The following is a 19,968-nucleotide window of genomic DNA, read 5'->3' as shown; positions in this document are numbered from 1 at the left end:
ACAGCCCTGGGGCTGGGAAAGACTTCTGCCTGTAACCCTGGAGATCCATTGCCAGTCAGTATAGCCAATACAAAGTTAGTTGGACCAATGGTCTGTGTTGGTATAAAGGAACTTCCTATGTTCAAAAAGAAGAAGGGAGTTGCTGAAAATGCCTTCCCCTATGTAAATAGGAAGGGTAACTTAGGATCCGAGTCAAAGTCTCTAAGAGTATAGTGAAGATGCGTTCTGATTATGAAGCATTTGGCCATTAGACTTAAATATGTTGATAGCTATTTTAGTAGTTGACAAGGTTTACAATAAATAGAAAGTAGCTTTTATTTAATGTTGTTTTTTCACATTTTCCTGCTTGAATATAATGAAGTTAGTTCACAAACTTCACATTAGCAAAATACTGCTAAAATTTCAAGTTTTTGTTGGAATTCTGTTACACTGCTGAACTTTTACTCAGTATGTATACACTGTGTTTAGAAATTTTCTGGTGTAAATATATTCTGTACTATAAATCTCGAATATATTTTTGCTACTAACATGGCATGGCACTCACAATGTTGATAGTACAATAATACTGACTACATTCTCCTTCTGTTTGCTTTTTTAAAGCATGAAGGAAAGAACTGTGTAAAAGCTATAGCATTTTGTTGAAACTATGGTACAAAATCCATAAGTGTCTTAATAGTGAGGTTAGATTATATGTGGATGCCTTACAGTTGTTGCAGAGGCACAGCTGAAATATCAAATTTAAGATTTCTCAAACACATTGCTTTTTCCAAAAAAAAGTAGTGTAGAGTAAGGGATCAAATGGCTAAATCTTTTTCAAGAAAATTTCATAAGCAAGATACCACAATTCTAGCATCTCTTTGAAGGTGTGAAGTAACAAAAGGCCAGCTTGTAAAAGTCAGGTTGCCTGCAGCTCTCACTTGTCAGTCTTTACCTGTAGTTGAATTTCAAGGAAAGCAGATCTGTTGTTTGTTTCTCCTTCAGTTATAAGTGGACCTGGTGACATATTCAGTTCAAAGTGCTTACATTCTGAAGGTATGGGGGGTTGAGAACATATGTTCTGTTTTTCCTTTCATCCTTTAGTTCTTACTTACCCTATTCTCTCTGAGCTATATTTGTTATCCAGCATTAGAACAAGACCTATACTTGTGGCACTCAAATTGCTTCAAGAACAGAAGTTATAAATTATCTAGGAAAGGGCCAGGTAAAATTTCCCCAAAATAAATTTTATTAGCCTTTTCTATGCATCTTTGTCTAAGTACTTGTCAGTTGACTATATTTTCAAATGGTTTCTAGGTGATCCCCATGAGGTGTCCAGCTAATGTAACAGTTGACTTAATACAAAAGCCTGCATATTTCTGTAGTTTAGATTATTGTCTACATTCACAGAGAAACCAAGAATTTGAAAAGGTTCTTTAGGTGCACCAAAGGACTGGGGCATGCCAAGTGCATTTTTTGACTCTATGCCTTCTTGGGCATGTATGGTTGTTTAGATCCCAGTTAGGCTTCTACGAGCCTGAGAACAATAAGCTGCATTAATGAACAGCAGAAAGCATCTTTCAGGATCTCTGTAACTATTCTGAGCACACGGTAGAATCATTAAGGAGTTTATCCTGTTAACACATGACCCACAACAGAAAATTGATTTGAGATTTGACCCTGTTTTGTGATATTTTGCGGTGGTGTTTGTTAATATTGTTGAAGTTTCTTCTTTATCATTATGTTCTGAAGTTTTTTGTATGATATTGTATTCTTATTGTGGAAGCCGCTTTGAGGTCACCTGGTGATGAAAAGCAGCATACAAATATACTAAATAAATAAATAAAACAATGATGTTTTATCCTAATGATGCCAGCCACCAAGAGAGATACCCACTGCTTGATCACCCCCATAGAAGCAGAGAGCAACAAGCTTACCTACAGTAAAACTAAGGCTACTGTCAGGCCCAGGATGTGACTCAGGAACCAGACCAACGATTGTAGTTAATTCGTGTTTTATTAGGGTAATGTCCAAACAAAGGCTGCGTTTTCTCATGAATTAATACAGGGATACAGGTCCTGCGGCATTGGGAGAAAGTTGACAGAGCAAGGGACTTCTTCCCGCCTGTTCTTTAAGAAGGGGCCAAACGGGCGCGCAATCTTTCGCTCTTCCTTAACTGCCCCTCAGGTACTGCCCGCCTTCCCCCCCTTCTCTCCTGTCTTTTCAGCTGTCTGCATGTGCGCGGTGAGGGGGGAAGCATCACCCCCTCCTCTTCTGAAGTTTCCGATTCCAGGATGGGGGATAGGGGAGGCGCTGATGGTAAACTGCCTCCCCGCTTTTCAGCTGTGAGCAGCCCTCCCTCTTCCCCCTCTTGCTCTGAGCCTGAAAGAGGGGGAGGCGTGAGAATGTCCAGGGAGGGCTCAGGCTCCCCATTGCTAAGCGACCTTATCACTGGCAGTTCCTCTGTTTCGTCTTTGCTCCAAAGGGGGGAAGTTCCTCCCCCTTCCCTCTGCCATCCATCGGAATACTCTTCTCCCAACTCTCCGGGATCCAGCTCCCCGGGATTGGGACCCCAGCTCTGCCTTCTGACACCATCCCCCCTCCCAGGCTGTGCCCCCCTCCCCTTGTCTGGCTTGGGACAGTGGGGAAAACGTTGATGGAAAAGTTTTACCAATTCTGGAGCATGCACATCAGCTGCATCTTCCCATGATCTGTCAGCCACCCCATAGCCTTTCCAGTGAATCAAGTACTGCAGCTTGTGGCGTCTGATCCTGGAATCTAAGATCTCCTCAACTTCAAACTCAAGCTGCTCATTTACCAGGAGTGGAGCTCCGAGAGGTTCCTCCGGCCGTAACTCACTGGGAGGGGCGGCTTTCGTTAAGAGGGATCGATGGAACACAGGATGTATTTTAAACGTGTCAGGCAGCTTCAGTCGGTACGCCACGGGATTGATTTGAGTTTCTATTTCGAAAGGACCCACCCTCTTGTCTTGTAATTTTCTACATTTGCCCGGCATCTGGAGGAAGCGGGTGGACAGCCATACCTGGTCTCCCGGTTGAAGGGGGGGGGCTCCTTCCTGTGCAGGTCAGCAACTCGCTTGTACTCCGTTTTGGCTTCGTTTAACTGCTGTTTCAGTGTCTGTTGCGCCGCTTGCAATTCCTTAAGGAAGTTCTCAGCTGCCGGTACCAGCATTCCTTCTGAGCTGCTTGGAAAGACTTTAGGATGGAATCCATAATTAGCGAAGAACGGGGTTTGTTGAGTGCTGGAGTGCAGAGAATTGTTGTAGGCAAACTCTGCAAAATGCAAATATGATACCCAGTCAGTCTGTTGATAGGACACATAACTTCGTAAATATCTTTCCAAAACGGCGTTCAAGCGTTCCATCTGCCCATCTGTCTGGGGGTGATGGGCGGAGGAGAGTTTTAATTCCGTCTGCAACTGTTTCCACATTGCTCTCCAAAATTTGGCTGTGAACTGAGTTCCTCGGTCTGAGACTACGCTGTTTGGCAATCCATGCAGCCGGTAGACTTCTTTTATGAATAACTTGGCCGTTTCTTTAGCCTCTAAGGCCCCTGCACAAGGAAGAAAGTGTGCCATTTTTGTAAGTAGATCCACCACTACTAAGATGGCTGTCATTCCTTGGGACTTGGGTAGATCAGTTATAAAATCCATGGAGAGGTCCTTCCAGGGTTCGTGTGGGACAGGCAACGGTTGTAACAGTCCTGCTGGTGTCCCTGTTTGTGTTTTTGTCCGCAGACAGACAGAGCAGGTCTTTACATAACTCTCAATATCCCAACGCATTTTAGGTCACCAGAAGTCCTTGGCCACGTTCTGAATGGTCTTGTAAATCCCAAAGTGTCCCGCTGTGATGGAATCATGACACTGGCGTAGGATTCTGAGCCTTAATTCCCCTTCTGGCACATATCTGCAGCTTACTTTCCCTGGGTCCATCTCCACGCCTTCCGCTGAGATTCGATATCCAAGGAAGTCTAGAGACTTGAGGTCAAATCCACATTTCTCTAATTTAGCATACAGGTGATTTTCTCTCAGTCTCTTCAACACCGTCTTCACATGCTGGTCGTGGTCTTCCTGGTTCTTTGAGAACACCAGGATATCATCTAAGTAACAGATTACATACGTGTCCAACAAGTCTCTAAACACGTCGTTCATGAATTTTTGAAAAATTCCTGGACTTCCACAAAGCCCGAACAGCATGACCAGGTATTCATACTGTCTGTAAGCGGTCAAGAATCCTGTTTTCCATTCATCTCCCTCCTTCATTCTGATCAGATTGTACGCTCCTCTCAAATCCAACTTCGTGAAGATTTTTGCAGAGCGCAGTCGGTCCAGCAACTCTGAGATCAGGGGCAGCGGGTAGCTGTTGGGGATGGTGATCTGGTTCAATGCGCGATAGCCGTTACAGGGTCTGAGTTCCCCCCCTTCTTTTTCACAAACAATAGTGGCGCTCCAGCAGGGGATTGTGAGGGGCGTATGAATCCTCGCCTCAGGTTTTTATCCAGGAATTCCTTCAGGGCCTCCCTCTCATTCTCTGTGAGAGAGTAGATTCTCCCTGATGGGATGCTGGCTCCTGGCACTAGATCAATCGCACAGTCGTAAGGGCGGTGGGGGGGTAAAGTCTCTGCCTCTTTTTCATCAAACACATCTTTGAATTCTTCATACTTTGGCGGCAGGGTCACTTGCTTGATCTCTTGCACTGCCCCCGCTAAGGTGTTCTTGATTCCTTCAGGTTGACAGTTCTCCTGGCAATACTGTGAGGTGAACCACACCACCGCCTCCTTCCAACTTATTTTGGGTTCATGCTTTGCTAGCCAGGGCATTCCCAGAATCAACTCAAAGTTCGAGAGATCTGACACGTATAGCGAAATGAACTCTTCGTGCCCAGGGATTTGAAGTTTCACTTCCTCCGTGGCTTGTGTCACCCCTCCTGACTTCAGGGGTCTCCCATCGATAGTCTCCACAGCTAGGGGAGCGTCCAGTTTCCACCGGGAAATTCCATGACGCTTGACTAACTTTGCATCAATAAAATTTGTGGAGGCTCCACTGTCAATTAAGGCAGTGGAATTAAACACCACTCCTCTGGAAGTTGTAATCCGAATAGGCAAGACCAACACCCCCTTTGAGGGAGGTTGGATCGTTGGGGGGCCTTTATACAACGCTGCCCCCAGTCCACCGGCCTGCACGTGGACTGGGTGTTCTAGTTTCCCGACGGCTCGGCTTTCCCCCCTTTCAGTCCACAGTCTCTGGCCACATGGCCCGGCTTTGAACAATAAAAGCATAAACGTTCCCGGCGTCGTCTTTCCTTTTCTTCTTCCGACAGTCTTGGCCTAGCCCCTCCCTGTCCCTCAGCTGCATTACCTGCCATCCCTGTAGTGGGAAGGGTCTTGTCGTGGGATGCCGAGGCTGAGTATCTCGGGACCTCCTGCTTCCTTTCCAGGCGCCTTCCTTCCATCCGGTGATCTATCTGTAGGCATAGCCGGATGAGCCCTGGTAGGTCAGCGGGGGGGGAGGTCCTGGCCAACTCATCCAGGATTTCAGCATTTAATCCACTCCGGTACATAAACATCAGGGCGGCGTCATTGTAACCAGTTTCCTGGGACAGAATTTTAAAAGCGTTAGTGTACTCGGAAACAGTCCCTTTAGCTTGCTTCAGAGCGCCTAGTTGCCGCGCTACTGTTTCAGCCCTTTGCGGGTCTTGAAACATCTCGGTCATCTCCTGTATAAATCCTCTGTACCTTCCTAAGACAGTATCCTTTCTCACGAGATACGGAGTCACCCATTTTGCAGCTTCTCCCTCCAGGAGGCTAATCACGAAAGCTACTTTAGCCCCATCGTCTGGAAATTCCGTGTGCCTGACATCCAGATATAACTCACATTGAGCCACGAAGGTTGCCAACTGATCACTTTGTCCCGCGTATTTTGGGGGCAATCCAATGGGAACCTTTACTACGGCAGCTGGAGGGGCTGTTCGCATCTGGTCTATCGTGGCCTTCAAGGTTTGATTATCCGTCTTCAGCGCCTTGACTGCTGCTAGCAGGGCTTGAACATCTGTCTGCAAATCAGCTACCTTAGTCCTCAGGAGTTCCACTTCTTCCGTCTCAGAAGTGGGGTTTGTCCCCCCCGCTGCTCCCTTTGACATCTTGTCCCAGTCAAGTGAAGAGAGCGTTGAGGGTGATTTAGGTGGCTCTGTCAAGCTGTCAGGCCCAGGATGTGACTCAGGAACCAGACCAACGATTGTAGTTAATTTGTGTTTTATTAGGGTAATGTCCAAACAAAGACTGCGTTTTCTCATGAATCAATACAGGGATACAGGTCCTGCGGCATTGGGAGAAAGTTGACAGAGCAAGGGACTTCTTCCCGCCTGTTCTTTAAGAAGGGGCCAAACGGGCGCGCAATCTTTCACTCCTCCTTAACTGCCCCTCAGGTACTGCCCGCCTTCCCCCCCTTCTCTCCTGTCTTTTCAGCTGTCTGCGTGTGCGCAGTGAGGGGGGAAGCATCACCCCCTCCTCTTCTGAAGTTTCCGATTCCAGGATGGGGGATAGGGGAGGGGCTGATGGTAAACTGCCTCCCCGCTTTTCGGCTGTGAGCAGCCCTCCCTCTTCCCCCTCTTGCTCTGAGCCTGAAAGAGGGGGAGGCATGAGAATGTCCAGGGAGGGCTCAGGCTCCCCGTTGCTAAGCGACCTTATCACTGGCAGTTCCTCTGTTTCGTCTTTGCTCCAAAGGGGGGAAGTTCCTCCCCCTTCCCTCTGCCATCCATCCGAATACTCTTCTCCCAACTCTCCGGGATCCAGCTCCCCGGGATTGGGACCCCAGCTCTGCCTTCCGACAGCTACTGCAGGTGAGGGTGCCAACCGCTGCACCACACAGATGCACAGGCTTCAGAAAATGAAGAGCCAAGCTGTTCATGAGTGACTGATATATATGCCAGCTAATGGTATTGTTACTCTTGCACAGCCAAGAGCTTTGCTGGCAATACCAAATGCCCTATTCTTATTAATGCAGCACAGAAATGATTAAAAAAGGGACAAAACTATCAAACTATACATTGCGGTAGGCCAAAAGCATTGTGGGGCCACTCAGATGCACATTTTGCATCTGGTCACTCTGCTCAACTGAATTCTGCTCATTTCGGCTTTATGATATCCATCTTGTGAGGCTACAGACCCTATGGAGGAAGCAAGGACATCGCAGCAATGTGTCAATGGTGAACAGATTTGTAGTGAAGCAAGCTGTCGATTGCACCATTCACAGCTCTTTTACAACAAATGTCTATTCTAACAAAGTAGAATAAATCTTTCCTTTTAAGTGTTGGGGTGTGCACAGAGAGCAGTTTAAAATGGATTTGAGGCATCCTAAGTGTGCACGTTTTTCATGTCATCTGCAAGTGGCAACTCACACACTCCCCTATTTAATTTGGATTTTCCTGATGTGTGAATAATGCAGTAAGGGGAGAAAGTCTAGGATAAAATTGCATGTTACCTGAGTGTGGATGCATTGCATTAAATTCCAATGTGTGGGTGGGGCTTTATATTATTGTCTGAGCCACACTGTGTCTTTCTGTGTTGGGATGAAGGCTCTGAAGATCAAAGGCGAGCATTTGTTATTGTGCTATTCCATGTACACAACATTTTTTTGTAAAAAACAATTGTGTGTGCACAGGTAAACAAACACCTGCCCACAACAGTCCTCAGGTTTCCCAGACTTCCATATGACAGGGTAGTAGGAATTGAAGGGACACAACACACAGTGTATCCCATTAAGCACCAACTACTAATGCAGACGGGAAACATCAAGATCAATTTAAATTAAAAGCGTTCATGTGTGGACAAAAGCACAAATGGAAAAACTGGATCTGTGTGACCCATGTGCTCATTAACACGTTAGTATGTACATAGCCTTGTACTCCACCTTGTGTATTGTAATTATTGCATATTTCAGCAAAAACATTTCTCAAGCAAAACATGATTTAGTTTTCTCTGGATAAATTGCAAATTTCAATCGTTTTCATAATATCTAGAAGTGATTATGCCATGTCAAATTATCAGACATTGTTAATGTGTCTGTCTTGAATATTTCCATGAATTGCAGACTGAATTGCCAAATTTTACTGGCAATTTTGCTATTTCACTGAAATAGGTTATTTCTTTTTCTTTTTGTGTTTGAGAGTTAGAGGTTTCATATGTAATTTACCACTTGGTGTCACTGTTTTTCTCAAAATATCTCTTCCAAAGCAAAAAGTGATACAGATCTATGTGTCTCTAGGAGCTGATTTTAAACATGACATCAGGAAAAACTTCCTAACTGTTAGAGCCATACGACAATGGACTCAATTACCTAGAGAAGTAGTGGGCTCTCCGACACTGGAGGCATTCAAGAGGCAGCTGGACAGCCATCTGTCGGGAATGCTTTGATTTGGATTCCTGCATTGAGCAGGGGTTGGACTTGATGGCCTTATAGGCCCCTTCCAACTCTACTATTCTATGTTTCTATGAAACATTTAAGGATAGGAGTCAACCTGCCATTTCAAAAACCAGGATATACTCTGTAAACAAAAGAGTGCAATCTGCCTGTGTTAAAAATCATTGCCTATATGTTGATTCATGTAACTGTTGGTTGTGTATAGCTCAGGAACTTCTTTAGATAAGTAAAATGTGTGTTGTAGTTGAAATGTGACTCCAGCTCACAGTAGTCTTGCACCAAAGTGCAACAGCACTTTCTCCACTTGTTTTTCTCAGTAACCGGTACTGCAGAGAAGTGTGCTAGATGCTGCTCATTATTTCTCTGTCATATACATACACACAAATATAGCAGCAATGAAATCAACAAGCTTTATTCTAGAGAAATTCCTCTTTCAGAGTCTATTTCAGCAAAGAGTGTTCTTGAGGCTTTTGCAAAGGTGGGTAGAAAACTTGCCAATTTTACCACTGCTCTTTGTAGCTTTTTTTACACAAATCTTAGAGCTTTTGTAGCACATTTAACAACTGGATGTTGTTGAATGAGCAACATCTTTGACAAAACTGGATGTTGTTGAATGAGCAACATCTTATATAAGTTCAGAGGTTTGCTCTGAGCAGCATGTGCTCATGTGCTCAGACCAAACTGTTTTGTTTTGTTTTGGTTTGGTTTTTATTGATCTTTCCCTCCTCAGGATAAAATTAAATTTGATAAAATTGGACATTAACAGGGTTTGGAATATTTGTCCAGCAGAATTACAGTATTTGTGGCATAATCGCAGTGTGGCAGATTACCATGGCATCCTTAATTAATGAAAAAATGTCATCTTGTGTTTTTACTAACTTGGTCTTGGTTGAATGTTCTTGGAACTAATAGTCTACCATTGCCTCTCAGTAAATTCTTCTACTTTATGTTGCACAATGTTGTTATTTTTTTGCTTCTGGAGATGTTTGGTCTTTAAAGGGCATTACTAATGATGTTGTTGATATCGTTAGTACAGACATATAGCAGTGTTGTTGTATAGAGTAATTGTTAAAACCCACATTGTCAGATTAAAATGGGAAGACCCTTCTTAATGTCTTTGTAACCAGGCCAAACTACTGTCCTTAATTATAGATTATATAGAAAGATGCCCTATACCAAGTCTGACCAATATTGTCTACACTGACTGGCAGCGGCTTTCCAGGGTTCCAGAATGGGTTCTCTCCCAGTCCTACCTGTAGATGCCAGAAGTCTGGAAGCTTTAATCGGATGAAGATTTTAATTATATCTGTACTCTAACACCTGTGTTTTGATTATGTCATTTTCTTGCTTCCCATGAACAATTTAAACTATTTATTATTATGTGCCTTCAAGTCGATTATGAATTATGGAGACCCTATCAATCAGCAACCTCCAATAGCCTCTGTCATGAACCACCCTGTTCAGATCTTGTAAGTTCAGGCCTATATTGATCTGTAAACTCCTAAATAGTGTAGTGCAATGTTTCTAAGAAATCACATCATGGACTTCAGTGTCAATAAAGTGGCCTGGTTGGCATGCCACATGAAACCATAGTTTAAAACAAAGTATGGTTTAATGTGAACATGCAGCATGCTAGTGCATACTATTCAAAAGTTCTCTTTCTGCTCCTCCCCCACCCTCCTGCCAGTGCCCCATGAGAAACAAGGCTTGTCAGGACATCTGAACGTAGGTTTGTAGCTTGTTTTCTCCAAATAAACCTCAAGTGGTAACCATGATTTGTTTACTGCTCCTGGTTTGTTTGCGGGAAACAAGCCACAAGCCTGGGTTCAGACTTAACAACATGCCAGTCTCTGGCATGTTTGCTGGTGGTATAGGAGCTGGGGAAGAGCAGAGTGGGAACTTCTGATCAGCATGCATCAACATGCTGCTTGTTCACATTAAACCACAGTTTGCTATCAATATAGGGTGTTGCTTTTAGGATGTTTGTATTTAATCTTTTGATGCAGTTTTCAAGGAATGCTCCCATAGAAGTCTTAGCATTGTCTGTCCTCAGTCTGTCTGGGTAGAGTCAGCTAGAAATAAAAATATTTAGAGCTATGTTAATTGACATTGTCAGTTATATAATTGATATGTAGTGAAATACTTCTGATACAAGTTTCAATAATAACATCTGCCACTGGTTAAGAAAAGTCATTGCGGACTTATTTGGTTTAATGCTTCTGTTTATTTTCTCCTTCATGGTCTCTACTGAGGCACACACAAAGATTCTGTGCTGTTGCACAGCATATCCCAGGAACTTGAGAGCAGCGGCAGGGAAGGGGCTCTTTCTGACTTGATGCCCTCGCTAAGTCTTCTAGCATACTGATAATGGAGCTTATACTTACTTTGAAAATGTGTGTATTTCACAGAGAAAATAAGTTTGCAAAATTTTAATATTTTGATTACTGTAATTATTTTTGCAGGTTGTGCTTGGGAAAAATGCCTCATCACCATACTCTAGTTATTGTAATTATACCATGCATAATGCTGTGATTACAATGTAAAAATTCCTTGGAAAATGTCTTTAACCTATGAATTTCAACACAAGGTCAAAGAGCAGTTATTTATATATTGTATATGGGATGAGATCCAACAAAAAGCAAGCAATCATCTCCTTACACAATGGGGCTTATCCTTCCTCTTCTTCCCTCTGCACTACTTTGTCCCCCTAAACCTGCTCCAGAGGTTGGAAGACTCCCAAGCAAATTTTGGGGGTGCACAGGGGACTGATGGGAGTAGAAGAGTAACCAGAAGACCTGTTGTGCAGGTGGATTTCTGTTGTGCAACCAGAAGAACATCATTGGATCTCTCTCTCTCTCTCTCCCCCTCCCTCCCTCCCTCCCTCCCTCTCTCTCTCTCTCTCTCTCTCGTATATATGTATGTGTGTGTGTGTGTAATATATTAAACATGGCAGAATATATTCTGCCATTTTGGAGGACATAAAAGAGAAGGAAAAGTTTTGTTTTCTGCACCACTTTCAAAAGTTGGCTTTATACATTATTTGTAAAGTGATACTTTGTTTTGCATTTAGGAAATAAGTGGTGTGGTATGTGTGGTTAGCCTTGGTATAGGGCCAAATTGTTTGGAGAAGATGTTGATTTGTACTTTAGCAATTAATGTTTTTATTTAAATATGTAGCAAGTGTATTGGACATTTTTTTCCAAATATGTGGTACAAGTTATAGCAAGGCTTTTGTTTAACTCTCAACATACTAATGAATTTTTAATTTGTAGCCAGATATTCTAAAGCTTGTTCAGGTTTTCTTTTAGAACAAAGACTGATACGCCAAAGACCTTGAGAGAAAAATATTTTTGACGGGAAAACCCTAAATAAATGGGAATGGGAATGAGTTTCTTTTGATGTGCCAAAATATCCTGCCTTAATGTTTTTTTTTAAATAAACATATAAACTTAACACTATGGTTATAACCAGCCTGATCCTATGGGTAGTTGTAAATCTTTGTTTAAAAATAATATAGCTTTCTGCATTGACTGCCCACTTACCATTATTGATTTCTCTCTCTCCCTCTTTCTACTCCCAGCCACTAAAATCTATTTTGCAATACTTGACTTTTGTATGGATGGCTCTTCAGATCTGTGGAGTGGCTTCTAAAATGAACATCGCTTTTGTCAGTGTAGATTTTCCATGTAATCTTCACATGATTTTAACACTTGTCTAGCTGGCTGTACAGCTGAGGTGTGACTGTCTCTCCCCCCTCTTTTTTTAAAGGTCCTGATTGTTCTTTAAATGTTCCTTCCATGGAGTCTTATTGGATTCTACCTAACGTGAAGCCATTTAGTCCATCTGTAAGTCGGGCTTCCCATAAAGCAGTTCTACATGGAAAGTTTATGTGGGTGATTGGTGGATATGCATTTAACTACAGTACATTCCAAATGGTTTTAAAGTAAGTTATTTCCTTAGTCTTTTTATTACTATTTTGTGTGAACTTGTTACTTGATAAATGGCATTCCTCTGTCATACTTCTACCATAGCCCCTGTCCCATAGAAATCTTATGGTTCAAGATTAGTTCGGAAAGCTTTCTTAAAGCAATGTCTTTCCCTCCTCCACCATCTCAGCTTAATTCGTTACTTGGCGCCTAATTGAATAAAAGGTTTTTCTGAAACTGTGAAAACTAAACTTGCTAGACATCAAAATACTACAGTTCTTCAAATATTTTCATATTGACACACATACAAGAACATGTACAATCTTTTGCAAAAATATCTTTAAAAAATCACACATAAACAATTCTACATAGTGCTTTTGCAGTTAACCTGCAAAACTGGAGTTCATGGTAGAGACACACCGATCTGCTGGTTCCGGGGCATCTCCACTCCTCTTTTCTGAATATGAGAGCTTGTCAGTAATCAAAATAGGCATTTCAATTATGCAGTAAGTCTTGGTGAGGTTTTAGTGATGGAGCAAGTATTGTTTGAGTGTTATGTAACGTGTTCATTTGTAAAAAAGAAACATTGTTCAGGTGGGCATTTCCAAGGCAATAACAGAATCCCATTACTATTTTAAATTAAAAGTAATTATAAGTATGATGGAAAAGATAAGACTTGTTGGATCTATTTATTTATTTATTATTTGATTTATATCCCGCCCTTCCTCCCGGCAGGAGCCCAGGGTGGCAAACAGAAACGCTAAAAACACTTTAAAACATCATAAAAACAGACCTTAAAATACATTAAAACAAAACAACATTAAAAACATTTTTTAAAAAAAGATCGAGAACTGTTTGTGTATACGTCTAAATTAAAGTTTAGGAAAAAGAAAAAAATATTTAAGGGGAAAGTATGGCTGTCATATTTGAAATTGAATAGGCAAGGAGTAGGGATGACTTAGTCACACACCGGCTTCTGAGAACTTCCTTTCCCCCTTAAATATTTTTATTATCTGACTTCTGAATGATTTCTTTCACTGGAAGGAATTCACAATAATAAGCCTCTGATGGAGGGCCTGAAAAATGCCACAGAAGGATCTAGGTTGTGCCTAAACTAGAACCTTGGGAGTTGGGGGTATTGCCAGATTTAATGATAATACATTCATTGAATAATTTATACTAGCTCAAAGGGAATATATCAAGATAGTCTAAGGTATACACCAGTTCCATGTTAAATGAGCAACGTATTCAACTAGAAACAAGATGTGCTGCCAAGCTTTGGGGCAAGATCTGGCTACAGCACATCCGTTTTATAGAATAGGGCCAAGCAAGAACATATCTGTAGTAGCTAGTCAATTACAAATCCTCCTGGAAATTTACCTGTTTCCTGTAACTCTTTATTGTATAACCATTGTAGGCCATTAAACAGTGGGTTGGTGTGATCCAGTTAAAAATGATTGGCACATGGCTGTAGGAAGTGTTCCATTCTGTGATGAAAAGTGCAGAATGAATCATTTCTATGCTCAATAATGAGGAACAATTTAACCTTTGATAATTATATAAGTTTGACCATCTTGATTACCAGTTAGTAACTTTACAAAATAAACTTAATGGTTCTTAATGATTAGGGGATGTTTTCCTGAGGAACTTTTTTCATGTCTTTGGTAGTTGATGACACTAAGAGCTCAAGGGAAAGGCAGATAAACAATTCAAATTTAGTTTTCCATTTTAAATTTTGTGTGAACATGTGTGCGTTCACACGTGTGTGCACGTGTGTGTGTGTGTGTATGTGTGGGAGAGGGTTAGGGAGTGAGTGAGTTGGTTAAAGTGAAACACTTTGGGGCTCATGGGCTCACTCTGGGAATCTGGTGCTAAGTTAGGAGACTATCTGTTGCTGTAGAAGTGCCTGTTTGCTTCTATGTATGTTCTGCTTATACATCTGTACATACATAAAATATAGTGAATCATCCTAAACTTCAGGGCTGTCTCATCCAAATGATTCTAAACTGTGTGGCACTACCCCTGGATGTTTCACTACTCAGGAAAGCGGGGGGGGGTATATTGCAATATTCATGTTATGGTTTTCACACTGATACTTGCAAACAGACTAGGAATTGAGATGAAGACATTGTCTGTTGAAAAGAAAACTGCTGTGAAAATAGTTTCCCTGGTCATATTACCTTCCATTTTACACAAAGGGAATTAACTTCCATTCACCTCAGTCTCTTGAATTGTTCTTGAATTGTCGTTTGTTGTTTCACCTTAATAATATTATTTGAGTTAAATGAAGTGAAGTACAGCTGATCATATGGTTCATAGAATTCAGAATTTCATTGTATAGTTAGACTACATCTGTAGCAGCAAAATATCCTTTGTATATTGGAAATGGAGGGCTGGCCCTGTTATGCAGCACAGTGAAGAGACCTGCTTCAGATGGCACTGTGAATTGGTGTATGGTGCAGCAAGTCTTTTTGAAGTGGTTGGCACATGTGTGTGTTTGTGTGTGTGAGAGGATTTGAGTTCTGCTTTTATGTAGCCAGTGTTGTGTAGTGGTTACGGTGTTGGACTATGACCTGGGAGACCAGGGTTCGAATCCCCACATAGCCATGAAGCTCACTGGGTGACCTTGGGCCAGTCACTGCCTCCCTCTTCATAGGGTCGCCATAAGTCAGAATCGACTTGAAGGCAGTACATTTACATTTTTATGTAGCAAAATATATTGGACTGGTACTGGGATCAAAATTGTCTATGTGGTTTTGATACAAATAGATTATTTAAAGCACTATGCAGAGATATGTCCTTCCATAAAAGTCTAAGGACGAAATGAATCTTTCTATGACTGAAATACTTAAGCTTGTGGTCAGAAGAAAGCTCATCTCACTATTAAGAATAAATGATCCATCATCTGTATTATAGGGCTATGTGCCTATCTCTTCCTTAAGCATGTGTGAAATTCCATGGACAGCACTACGGGAACTCATTTCGTTTGTATAAGAAACACTGGAAACTTGTGGGAGTCTGCAATAGTTATATTATTTGCAAATATACAAGCAGAGTATAAGTCAGGTGTAGGGAACCTTTGGCCCTCCAGGTGTTGCTGAACTACAACTTCCATCAGCCTTAGCAAGCATATCCAATGGCCAAGGCTGATGGAAGTTGTAGTTCAGCAGCATCAGGAGGGTCAAAGGTTCACATGCCTAGTGTAAGTGGAAGCAAATAGGCATTCTTGTGAGACAGCAGATTGTGTCCTCCTTAGCAAACCCCAGAAAGACTCCCTGTAACCCCATGGCTGAAGGAGAAACACCATCACTCAGATTCTTCTGTCACTCTTAGTTTTGAATTTACAGATAGAGACAGTTATAATCTGCTAAACCATAATCTCAGATCCAACCTCTGCAGGAGAACTGCCTGTTCCAGGAGACATTTAACACCTAGATTCAAAGTCCCTTATGTGAGCATAAAGATATTTCCATTCATGCAAAGATGGGTTCCTGATTTTTGATCATTCTCCCTTTCTGCTGTAGCCCCCAGTACCACATCCTATACTGTTCCATAGGTTTCCGGGGGGGGGGCAGAATAGGGGACTGCAGCAGGAAAGAGATGAGAGAACCTCATTCCATGAGTGAAACCCTATTCACAGAAAGTTGCGATAAAAGTCTTAAGACACTTTTTGTAAAATCCCTGACTCCTGCCTGGACTCACTTTAGGCAAAACTATGGTGATAATGCCCTGTCAATAATCAGACATCAAACGCTCAACAGTATTCAGTGGAAAATAGTTGCTCTATATGTAATAAAGGTAAAATTGTAAAATAAAATGTGTTTTTACATGGTTTCTAGTTCCATTTCCTTTTAAAAGATTTTGTACATATTTTTACAAATTTTGGATGCGTGTTTTGGATGATGAGGCAGGAAGGATTCTGCAAAAACTGCAAATACTTCAAACAGGCATTGAAATGTAAACAATACCATTTATAAATAAATTATTCACTTTTAGCGTTACAAGCTATGAGGACTGAACAGAAAAGGATAATTTTCTTTCAAAAATGTATAGATTTTGAATTCTTTCAGCTAACAAACTGTATTTTATTTTTTAACTTTTTTTAGCTATAATTTGGAAAGCAGCATCTGGAACGTAGTACCTTTATTGAAAGGACCTCTTCAGAGATATGGACACACCATTGCTTTATATCAGGTTTGGCTCAGTTAGGGTAATAGTTAACATGATAAACCTTGGAGAAATTTTACTACCATATTAAAGTTATGACGTACCCACACTCTAAACCTCATTCTTTACATTTTTAAGGATAATTATACTTCTGATTTGATTAATTTCAGTCTAAGCAATCTCATCAGTTTATTCTTCAAATGTCCAATTCCTTTTGATGGATGGTAACTCTATTTCTAGGTTTTCCACAGACGTCAGAATTCTGAGTAAATACTTATTTTGTCCTATTTTGTTTTAAATCACCATGATGTAAAGTAACCCTGCTGTTATGAGCTAAGCATTTATAATTTAAATCTTCTAATCTGATTTCTAGAAATGGACATCTTTACTCCTCCTGTTTCTATCACATGAGATATAGTTGCTCACATCCAATGGGACTATACATGCATGGAAATGAATTTCTCTCTGTGAATCATCCTTATGTATTTCAGTTTGCTTACAGAGAATTATACAACTACGAGAATGGCTGTATACTATAGTCAGCATGGAATTTTCGCACTCCGCCATGTTAAATTGAAAATACTCCCGCTGCTTCCCATAAACTCATTTCAAAACAAAACCTTACAAAACCTATAGTCCTGAACTCAGAAATGCTTGCTTAACACCCTCTAAGTTTTCATGGTGATACACAAAACACTCAGAGAGAATCGAGAGTTGAAGGTGTAAACCAAGAGGAAAAAAATCCAGATCCCTGTTGCATTTTTTTCTGTCAATGGTCTCATAATTTGTTGAAATTAATTAATTTAATAATTCATTAAATAGTCCTTAACTGTTTTTTGCCAATAATTTTATTGTTTTAATTCCTTCTGTTAACCGCTTTGAGGTGTTTTTTTTAACAATAAAGCGGTATATAAGTATTATAAATATAATACATAAATAAATTTTGGAGTTACTGTGACCCTTGGGTCTCTCTCCTCTTTTAGGCACAAAGGAGTCTGCCTTATACCGACTCAGGCTATTTGGTACCATCTAGCTCAATACTGATGACATGGACTAGCATTGGCTTTCCAGGATTCCAGGCAATAGTCTTTTCCGGAGATTGAATTTTGGACCTTTGCATGCAAAGCATATGCCCTACCACTGAGCTACAGCCTTCTCCCTGTTTAAAAAAGTATCTTTTAAATTTTTTATTTTCAATTCACTAATGAATACACAGCACATCTAGGACAGATCCACACCATTCATTCAAAGCAAATTCAACACACATTTGAAGCACATGAATGTCACCACAGAATCATGGGAACAGTTGTTTAAGAGTGATAGGAACTATAACTGTGAGGGGGAAACTACACTTCCCAAGATTCTTTGGGGGAAGTCATGAGCTTTACATCCGAGTTGGATGTTCTTTTAAATGTATTGTGTGTATCTACTTCATAAACTTTCCCTGTATGTAAATCATTTTAATTAATTTTTTAAAATGGAAATCAGCTACAAAGTTTACTGGGTGACCATGGGCTGCTCACCATGTCTCAGCTTAATCACCCCTCAGGATGAAGAGGGGGGCCACAACCACCCCAAGGAAGAAGGGCACACTTAAAATATAGAGGAAATAATAGTATACAACCATAATGTGAAATCAGATCCCTATCGGGACATAGTATGAAGGAATATTTATAAAAGCATGACTGTCAGATAGATTTATTATTTGCACTGCCTGTAAATATATTTATAGTGTAATCCTATGCATGTTTACTCAGAAGCAAGTCCCAGTGTATTCAATGGGGCCTACTTAGACAGGGAAGTATGCACAAAACTGCAACCTCAAGTGATTTGGAATTTCATTCACCCAACCCAAAATTCAGAATCATGCCACATTAAGCTATTTTGCTACTGTTTCATACTTGTTTATATGGTTACTGGATTTTAAAGGGATTCATTTCTTGTTGTGATTTGCCTCGGTTTCCAGTCGGCAATCCTACCTCACCGGGATGTTGGAAACACTTCATATACATACACACTAGAGATATACAATATATACACCCCATATAATACGTTTGTTGTCAAAACCAGTTTGTCATTGCAGAATATTTTTTAAAAAAAATAAAATCAGTATTAGTTTCCTACAAAATAAAAGTTTAGGTTGGTTAAGGTTGTAAAGGGGATGTCTGTTCAGCAGACACAGATCTGAACTTGATCGTGTATTTGAATATCAAACAAAAAGAAAAAATAGGAAGAATAACCACAAAGCTGTAGCCGGATAAATTAGATAATTATTTACAAAGCACTTTTCAGCTTCCTGTTCCAGCCTATGGATCTTTAATTTCATTGCTTTGGTTTAGGTTGTAATATTATGCAAAAAACCTGATCATCTTAAGTGACAGTTCATTTAAAAACATTTTAGGCTGTGATCCTAAAACTTCTGTCACAGCAAAAACAACATTTATTTCAATAAAAGTTGCCTGTATGATGCTTTGAGATTCAGGGTATTACTTCCAGTCATTTGCTATTTATCAGCACAAGGTCTACTGAGCACTGTAGAAGGAAGAGAAAATTATCTAATTGATAATGTTGTCTTCCTGTATTAATTTGGTGTCTCTGCAGAGTTTCTACACGATGATTCTTAGAGTCACTGGGAAACTTAGGGTGGTAGTCAGTGCTAGTCCTACTCAGAGTAGACCCATTGAAGTTAATAGGCACAACTAACATGTTTATTTCAGTGGTCTACTCTGAGTTGAACACAATCCTTTGCTGGTTTTTTGGAAATCTTAAGGAATTTTAAGGAAAGCAAGTGATGCAGAGAAGTAGGATTATTTCTTAAGTGGCTGTTAGGCTAATTTCATTTTTGCAGATTTAGCTCATTCTCTTATTGATTTCTTTTTAAAAAGTAAGCAAATCTGAAGTGTTTTAAGTTGTAATCCAAACACAATATTTAAACAGTAATTGTGTTGATAATAAAGAGGAATGGTTTACATTTGTACCTAATTATGGTATTGTACAATAATCTAGACGGAGATTGTATGTGGGGAGTGGCAAAGGGTTTTAAAAGAATGTAATAGACATAACAAAATGTTATACCAATCTGTAATTGAGCCTGCCCTTCCCTCAGAGCAGGCAGTGAACTTAAAAGCCAGGTTCCTGTAGCTAATGAAAGGGGAGGGGCTGGAAAACTTTACATAAGGTATAAGGACAGAAGAAGTTGAATGGGCTTGCCAGAGTATATGAGTAAGAGGCAAGAGTGAAGATCAGAGAGGCAGGCAGTGTTGCTAAACAATGTTACAGAGGAATAAGAAGGCTTAAAGAATGGGGTACTTGAGAGAACAGCAAGTGGTGGAGGCACCATGGAGTGGCAAAGCAGTATGTGGGCCTGAGGCCAGGACAGGCTATACATCGATTACAGGAAGGAAGAGATCAGGTTGGGGAAGATGGAATATTGTGGGCAGTAAGTCAAAGAGCTCATAGATTT

At 40.8% G+C, this 19,968-nt stretch overlaps 1 protein-coding gene across 8 annotated transcripts in view; it reads left to right on the top strand.

The window, feature by feature from the left end:
* The window catches only part of ATRNL1 (attractin like 1), a 1,089,767-nt gene that overhangs the window by 141,592 nt on the left and 928,207 nt on the right, over positions 1-19,968 (top strand). For all 8 annotated transcript variants that reach the window (XM_061635905.1, XM_061635908.1, XM_061635909.1 and 5 more), the window contains exons 6-7: positions 12,181-12,355; positions 16,445-16,532. In XM_061635905.1, coding sequence (XP_061491889.1) covers positions 12,181-12,355; positions 16,445-16,532 — 263 coding nt within the window. The remainder of the gene's footprint in view (positions 1-12,180; positions 12,356-16,444; positions 16,533-19,968) is intronic.

Source organism: Rhineura floridana, chromosome 7 (genome assembly GCF_030035675.1).
Source record: "Rhineura floridana isolate rRhiFlo1 chromosome 7, rRhiFlo1.hap2, whole genome shotgun sequence".
NCBI classification, from domain to species: domain Eukaryota; kingdom Metazoa; phylum Chordata; class Lepidosauria; order Squamata; family Rhineuridae; genus Rhineura; species Rhineura floridana.
The sequence above is the reverse complement of the archived record's forward strand: the minus strand, read 5'-3'. Positions and strand labels throughout refer to the sequence as shown.